The sequence below is a fragment of the Geospiza fortis genome, unplaced genomic scaffold, assembly GCF_000277835.1.
Source record: "Geospiza fortis unplaced genomic scaffold, GeoFor_1.0 scaffold153, whole genome shotgun sequence".
Taxonomy (NCBI): Eukaryota; Metazoa; Chordata; class Aves; order Passeriformes; family Thraupidae; genus Geospiza; species Geospiza fortis.
The window spans coordinates 760,356-768,220 of NW_005054498.1; the positions used below are offsets into that span (position 1 = coordinate 760,356).

The 7,865-nt window shown below is 52.2% G+C and overlaps 1 protein-coding gene across 2 annotated transcripts; it reads left to right on the plus strand.

Annotated features, from left to right (window-relative positions):
* The first annotated feature begins 890 nt into the window (after positions 1 to 890).
* SLC16A6 (solute carrier family 16 member 6) lies at positions 891 to 7,522 on the plus strand. Of its 2 annotated transcripts, XM_005428673.3 has the most exons (5): positions 891 to 1,152; positions 1,737 to 1,880; positions 2,542 to 2,670; positions 3,543 to 4,364; positions 4,920 to 7,522. In XM_005428673.3, exons 1-5 carry the CDS (start codon positions 918 to 920, stop codon positions 5,177 to 5,179), a joined length of 1,590 nt encoding a protein of 529 aa, XP_005428730.1. In that variant the 5' UTR covers positions 891 to 917; the 3' UTR covers positions 5,180 to 7,522. The 2 variants fall into 2 exon arrangements, with proteins under 2 accessions (XP_005428730.1, XP_030919205.1); XM_031063345.1 differs by lacking the exon at positions 891 to 1,152 and having other exon boundaries at positions 1,822 to 1,880; positions 2,414 to 2,670.
* Positions 7,523 to 7,865: the final 343 nt, after the last annotated feature.

Below are 7,865 nucleotides of genomic sequence, written 5' to 3' on the forward strand. Positions count from 1 at the left end.
GTGCGGCGGTGACCCCGGCACTGTCCCCCGCAGCGCACGTGCGGCGGTGACCCCGGCACTGTGCCCTGCACAGGTGTGGCGGTGACCCCGGCACTGTCCCCCTGCACAGGTGTGGCAGTGACCCCAGCACTGTCCCCCCACACAGATATGGTGATCACCCCTGGCACTGTCCCCCTGCACAGGTGTGGCGGTGACTGTGGCACAGTAGACCCCCCTGTAGGTGTGGCAGCAAGCCCAGGACTGTAACCCTGACATTGTCCCCCCTGTGTGGCAGTGACCCCAGCACAGTGTCCTCCCCCGACTGTGACTCTGGTGCTGTCCCCCCTGTGCAGTGCTGGGGTTCCATGGGGAGTTCCATGGGGGACCAAAGCCACCCCCACACCCCCGGGTGACACGGGGCAGGGCTGAGAACACCCTGTATCGTATGGGGTGATCCCATCCAGCCCCCCTGCCCCGGGGGATGGTAATGGTGCCAAGGGCTGCAGAGGAGCTGGTGATATTGGGGGTGTCCCCACCCCTGGTTCTGAGGTGTGGGCAGCCCTGAGCTGCCGTTCTGGGGCCGGCCAGGCTGGGGACCATGGGTGCCCCGGGGCTCCCAGCCCGCGGTGGATCTTTCACGAACCGCATCCATCCACCCCCGTGCACCGCCAGGCAGATGACAGCTCCCAGCTCCCGGGCTTGGCTGCTGGGAACAGCTCGCCCCGGTGCTGAGCTGGGAGTTTCTGGTGCTGGGCTCACAGGGCAGCAGCAGGAAGGAGCCCACGGAGGGACAGAGGCAGAAACACCAGCCCAGCTCCCACACTTGGTCCTGCTCACGGTGCCTTAGGGGTGCTACAGCTCCCAGGCTGTGCCTCTTCCAGCAGAATTCAGTTTAAACTGATGCCTGGCTGCCTCTCCCCTCTTTTCCCAGATCCAAAATGACGGTCAAAGCTGTAAAGATGCCGTGCACCTCTGCAAACGTTTATACTAAAGTGCCTGACGGAGGATGGGGCTGGACGGTCGCCTTTGCGTTCTTTGTTGTGGAAGCCCTGACATACGGCATCATAAAATCCTTTGGAGTCTTCTTCAACGACCTGATGGAAAGCTTTGATGAAACCAACAGCAGGATATCCTGGATAATATCCATATGTGTGTTTGTACAGACCTTCACAGGTAAGAGGAGCGGGCGCTCGGCCCAGGTGCAAGGGGCAGTCCTGCTGCTGACTCAGCATGCAAGGACCTGGCACCTGTGACTTTTGTGCCTCTAATGGCTCCATTATAAATTAAATCATGGCCATAAAGCTCAGAGGCTGCTCCTCAAATGCCAAGAAATGTCTGTCTCAGCCTGGCAGTCCCTTTGAGCCCTTTGAGTCTGTGGGTGGTGCAGGGACAGGGTCCATGTCACTGAGCCTGACCCAGTTGTTCAGGTCTCACCAGCAAGGGGTAAAACCCAGAGTGTTCAAACCAAACTCTGCAGTTAGAAAAGGATTAGAAATAACTTGAGCCTTGCTAAAATCCAGTGGTGTCCGGACATGTGGCTGGAGATTTGTCCCAGGCTGCCGTGTGCCTTCTGGTGATTTTGTAGCACGTCCTAAACGCTGTGAGCTGTGCCCCAGCGTGGCTCCAGGGTGATGCTGCGCTGTGCAGGGAGGTGGCACCTCGAGGAACCTGGGCAGGAGCATGAGCAGAGCTCTGCAGGAGATGGTGGCTGTGAAGTTGCTGAGGTGGGTGCTGACCACAGCTCTCTCCCTGTGCAGCTCCTCTGTCGACGGTCCTGAGCAACCGCTTTGGCCACCGGCTGGTGGTGATGGCCGGGGGGCTGCTGGTCAGCGCTGGCATGGTCATCGCCTCCTTCGCCCACAGCGTGGTGCACATGTACGTCACCATCGGCATCGTCTCCGGTGAGCCACCCTCCTGTCCCCTGCTCCCTGCTGCTGCCCCTCCTGAGCTGATCCCGCAGCGAGGATGGGCCCCAGGCTTGGCTTTGTGCCTGTGCCACCCCGGGCACCGCCCTGGGCTCGGCCCTGAGCTCGTGCAGCGGCACCGGTGGCTTCTGATGAGCTGAACAAAGCTCAGAGAAGAACAAAGCTGCACCCGGGATCAAATCCTCTAATGCTCCCTCTGTCTCTGGTTTCTTCTCCTGATGCTTTTCCCTCTCTCCAGCCTGGCCTGGGTGTTCTGCTCATGTCCATGGCCAGGAGCTTGCCTTGCTTAAGGGAGCAGTTGCTACAGGCTCAAATGCTTTAAGCAGATGAGGTCCTCAAAGTGGACCCCACTGGCTGTTTGGGAGCAGAAGGCATTATCTAGCAGGTTGGGGAGGCTGGGTCTTTTGGTTTGGGTTTCTACTCTCCTTTTTTCTTTTTTCTTCTTTTCTTTTCCCCCTTCCAAATTACAAAAAAATAACATTCTGGTTTCCCCAATGATTTTCTTCCAGGGTGACTTGCTGAGTTGGCCGAAATGATACTGTAATGACCACCGGGAAAGCCGACTTAACGTGTTCTTGCATCGGTGTTTCCCCCTCCTTTACTTGTTGTTATGGCAATTTTTGGCATTTATTCACAGGCCTCGGATACTGCCTCTCCTTCCTCCCGACTGTCACCATTTTATCACAGTATTTTGACAAAAGGCGCTCGCTGGTCACAGCGGTGGCATCCACAGGGGAATGTTTCGCCGTCTTCTCCTTCGCACCAGGTACGGTGCCCACGTGCTGGGAGGGCCAAAGGCACAAATCCTTTCCCCAAGCAGACAGCCAGAGGCCAACTCAGTGCCCACAAGTGGTTGCTCACATGCCCGTGGCACCCAGCAGGCAGAGTGACAGTGCCAGGGACGGGTGTGACACTGCCGAGCCCCCCCGGTGCCATGTGCCAGTGCAGGACATGCCTGGCTGATATGCAGCCCGCCAGGCTCCCTATATAGATCTGGCAGGCTAAAAATAAGCCCGAGAAACTTCAGCTATTTAAAACACACAGTGCCCAGAACTGCTCCTAAAGGTTACTGGGCTTGTGCTCAGCACGGGCTGCCAAAGTGCTCCAGCCTTTTGGGGAGCTGTGCCCAGGCGTCACAGCCCTGTCACCTCTGCCCTTGGAGGTTTCTGTGGTCTGCTGTGCTCGTGTGCTCTGGGCTAATCCCCGCTGCAAAGCTGCTTTGGGTGCAAAGGAAGGCTGGTAATTAGGCAGTGACGTGCACCTTTGAGCAGAGCTGAGAGACTTCCTCTGCTAGCTGGTTTCAGGGTGGGGGCAGCTGAGAAAGGACACTCAAGCACTGAGGTTGCCCTCCTTCACTGGGAACAACACCCCCTTTGTCCCCAGACCCGCTGAGACCTCAAAAAACTTACCTAGAGGGTGGCATCTGCTAGCAGGTGGTAAAAGCCACAGCTTTTAGCTTCTGTCTGCTGCAGCAGAGGGGAGGAAGGTGGGTGCCAGACCCCTGGGTAGAGAGACCCCTGCTCAGCCTTTTTGAGAGGAACCCTCCAGTGGAGAATCTCCACTCCCTTCCCTGGCTGTAAATTCAGTTCCTTGGTGTGACTACAGGCTTTCCCAGTTACACTTCTCCTCTTCCCTCAGCAATCACGGCCCTGAAGGAGCAGATTGGCTGGAGGTACAGCATGCTTTCTGTCGGGGTGCTGCAGCTGGGCATCACGGCCTGCGGCTCGCTGCTGCGCCCCATCGTCATCAGAGAGCAGCCAGAAGTGAAAGCACAGCCTCCAGAGGAGTCCACAGAGACAAAGTACATGCTTGAAAACGAACAAACATGCACCTCAATAGAGTCCATAGACTCAGGAGTCGATATAACTACCTCACCCAGCAATGTGCCTGGAAAAACCAAAGCAGAGCCGAAAAGTGAAGAACCAAAGCAACACGGACAGAACCCCGTTGACAATAACAGCACCCCTCCAGAACCAAAAACCAAACTACTGGACTTCTCTGTGATGAGAGACTATAGCTTTATCTGTTATGCATTCTTTGGCCTGTTTGCAACCCTGGGCTTCTTCGCTCCCTCCCTCTACATCATCCCCCTGAGCCGCAGCCTGGGCATCAGCAAGGACCACTCTGCCTACATCCTGTCGGCCATGGCCATCGCCGAGGTCTTCGGGAGGATTTTTGCAGGCTGGCTCCTCAACAAGAAGCCCATCCGCAAGATCTACATCGAGCTCATCTGCGTCATCCTGCTGTCTGTAGCCTTGGTTGCCTTCCCTTTTGCCTCTGGATTCTGGGGCTTGATGATATGTAGCGTTTATTTTGGGTTCATGCTCGGCACGGTGGCGGGCACACATATTCCCCTCCTGGCTGAAGACGACGTGGTTGGCATTGAGAGGATGTCCTCTGCAGCTGGAGTCTATGTCTTCATTCAAAGCTTAGCTGGGTTGGCTGGACCACCCCTCGCAGGTAACACAGACTTTGGTCTTGGTTTTGTTTTGGAGGTGTTTGACAGCTGTGGGTGCTGATCTCTGTCTAGAAGGTATTCTGGCAGCACTAATCACAGCCCTGCAACCACTACTGGGAGTCTCCCAGAGCCAGAAGACTGCAATGCAGCTCTGCAGAGTCCCACGGATGAGGCACTGAGGAACCTCAGAGGGAAGGGAAATACTGCAGTGCTCCCCTGATCCTGTTAGAAACCCAAAGCTGGCACCACTTCAGGCACAAGCAGAGGCGAATCCCTCTCGCTGTGCCTGTGCCACGCTCTGCAGAAAGGTGAAGGCTGGCAGAACAAACAGATGCCTGCTGCATCTCGGGCTCAGCATCCCTGCAGTGCCCAGGGGAGCACTGGAGGTGACACTATGTACCCCAGAACACAATGGGGTTTGTTTTTTTAACGTGGCATCCGATTGTCACCGAGTTTTGGCCGCAGATAAAATGCAGATTAAAGCCCTACAGGAGGGCAGGGCAGGGCGGGGGGGGAGTGGGCTGTGGCTAACTGCTGTAAATGTTTTTTTTTTCCAGGTGTCTTAGTGGATACGACAAAGAACTACAGCTCAGCCTTCTACTCCTGTGCTGCTGGCATGGTCCTGGGGGCCGTGTTCCTGGCCCTGGTGAGGCCGTGCAAGACTGGGCTCTGCCACCACCACCAGCAGCAGCAGCAACAGCAGCAGCAGGTGGAGGAGAGCCTGGCAGGGCCACCACCAGAACTACCAGATGACTTTATAGACATGGATATTGGAAAAGCAGAAAATTCAGGAAAAGGCTCTGACAGCGTGGTATAAAAAGCCCTGTTCCTTCTCCATCTAATGTACTCGGTGTAAGGCTGGGGGAAATGTCAGCTCTGCTCCACGTTTTAAAACTCCATTCTAAAGGGAATGTGAAATTTTAAATGTGAACAGTTGCTACCGACAATTTTTTTTTTTTTTAATATTAGACAGAACTTTTTTAACCAACAATGGAAAGCTCCATAGAAAATACGGATAGTCACATAAGAATAACTTCTGTCTAGCATGAAGATGTGATGCACACTTGCTTTCCTGATAACAAGCATAGGTAAAAGTCCAACTGATCCATAAATACTGACAACAGCAACAGCAGAAGCAGCTCAGCCTCTGACTGTCACCCATCCCTTACCACAAATTCCACTCAGACCCGATGATACGAACTGGAGCATTTCATACACCACCAGTAGCCAACTGAATCTTCTTCTGGAGGGACACAGACTCACCTTTTAGCTTGGAGGAGGAGGAGGCCAGGCTAGATAGCTGACAATTAGAAACCATTGCTAATGATCTTAACTTGAATGTCACATAATGCTGGGAAATCAAAGGCTCCGTGTGTCTTCATGGCCAGTTCTTACTGCACATATTTCATAAGATCATTTTTCTTCTCCCAACTGGGATCCTTAGAACTGTTTTCTGTTGATAGTCAGACCTGATGTACTGTTTCTAATTTAACTAGTATTTATTAATTTATTCTGAGATTGTTAAAGGAGGTTAGCTTAAATAACTGGAGAGGAAAAATGATCTTCTGCATAACGGAAAGCTGTCTTTACATCAATCTCTCCAATGCCTATCTTGTATTGCTTGTGAAATTGTTGGGAAAATTACTCTTACAGCATAAAGTGTAGCTGTTTTTAATAGGTAAGTCTTAAGTAACCCAGTTATTTAAAAAGGAAAAAAAACAAAACAAAAAGAATTACAGATCCAGCATCTCTTGCCATGCAAAAGGCTCAGCTGGTGCCCACGGCTGCTGGACCCAGCCCACCCCACAGGGAGGATTTGGCCCAGGATGTCTTAATGTACCCAAACCTTGGCTCACAGGTGCACAAGGGAATCTCTGCTGCAGCCCCAGCTGCCTGTGGCCCCCCCAGGCCCTTCTCCTGTCTTTGCCACCCCAGGGTGCTGGGGGGGCCGGCCTGAGCTGCACCCCCTCCCCAGCTCTGCCCTAACGCCAGCTGAAGGGGCTTTTATTTTTTGCTGCTGACTTCAGTGAGAAATGAAGTGGAGCCTGTGCACGAAGGGAAGGATAAAAGACAGCATTGGAGCTGTTCATTCAGTCTTAATGGGAGAGATTCCTGCTCACAGTGACACGAGCTTGCTTACCCCACCTATATGCATCTTCTCGCCTCTAGGCAACTCAGGGGGACAAATCAAACAAGTCTGTTCTGGTTTGGGGGGAAAAATAAACCCCAAACCACCATTTCTGTGTACTTAAGTGGAAGTGGCATCATCCATTAACTGCTACACTGACCTGTCTGTGTTTTACCAGCCATAGAAATGTGGGACAATCTGTAAAACAAAAAAAAAGAAAAAAAAAAGAACAACCTCTTTTTGGGAAGGTGCTTGGTTTGTTTTTTTTCTGTCTTAGATGTCCAAAAAAAAAAGAGAAAAATTTAAAAAAGAAAAAAAAAAGAAGGAAAAGAAGAAAAAAATAAAAAAGAAACAGGCACTCTTGCAACCAAGTGGCTGGAGCAACTCATCCTCACTGCCCGGGACCTGCGGTCTCGTGTCCTTCCTCTGCCTCAGCACTTTATCACGGCCAGCAGAACCTCGCTGTGTTGCACCCAGGACTGGAAGATCCCTACAGAGAACCAGAGTTGTGTGAATCGGTGATCAGTGAACAAAACAGCCACGTTGCATTACGATGTACCTTTAATTTATTGTTAATTTATGATACTTCAAGCGTTTTGGTAAATGTTCTGTAGCCTATCCTTGTCAGGTTGTTGAAGTCTTTGTGATTGATACGAGACCTCACTACAGCACTTTGCTATTACAACTGCTTGGAAGTGGAATTAAGGCCTCCAGGTTTTGCGTGTGTGTGGAAGCTCCCTGTTCTGCAGATTTGCGAGGTTCTACTGTATTTAGTTTGGGGTTTTTTTCTCTTTTTTTTTTTTTTTTTTTTTTTAATTTTAATGACAAAGTTTCCAATCCTGATCAAATGCTCCGTTTGTCACTGACCTCACAGTCCGTGTCTGTTCCCGTCGTGGCACGAGCAGGGGAGCGAGTGGTGAGTGTGTGTGTGTGAGGGCACAGCACAAGCAGGATTTACTGATTTGTTTGTAACAAAGTGGACTCTGGAAATACTCTTAAACACTGAGATTTGCAATAAACTTTTTCCTTTTTTTTTTGGTTTTTTTTTTTCCCCTTTTCTTTATTTTTTAATAATAAACACAGCAAAGGAACTTCTCTCCCTGCGCTGCATCGCTGGGTTGCAGTGGGAGCTGTCACATGCCACCCCTGCAGCCTGGAGTGGCTTTCCCTGGGGTTGGGCAATCCCAGCTCTCTGGAGGAGCTGCCTGCAGGCTGTGGGTGAGTGCTGAGCTCAAGGGTGCTCCTTGAGAACCCTCACCCCCGGTTAGAGGGAGCCTTTTCCCCTCCTGGTGCCTGAGTGGTGGCACTTGGGAGCGTTCCCCTCGTGTCTTCACGGCGCACACGGTCATGGAATTATTTTATCCTGGCTGAATTG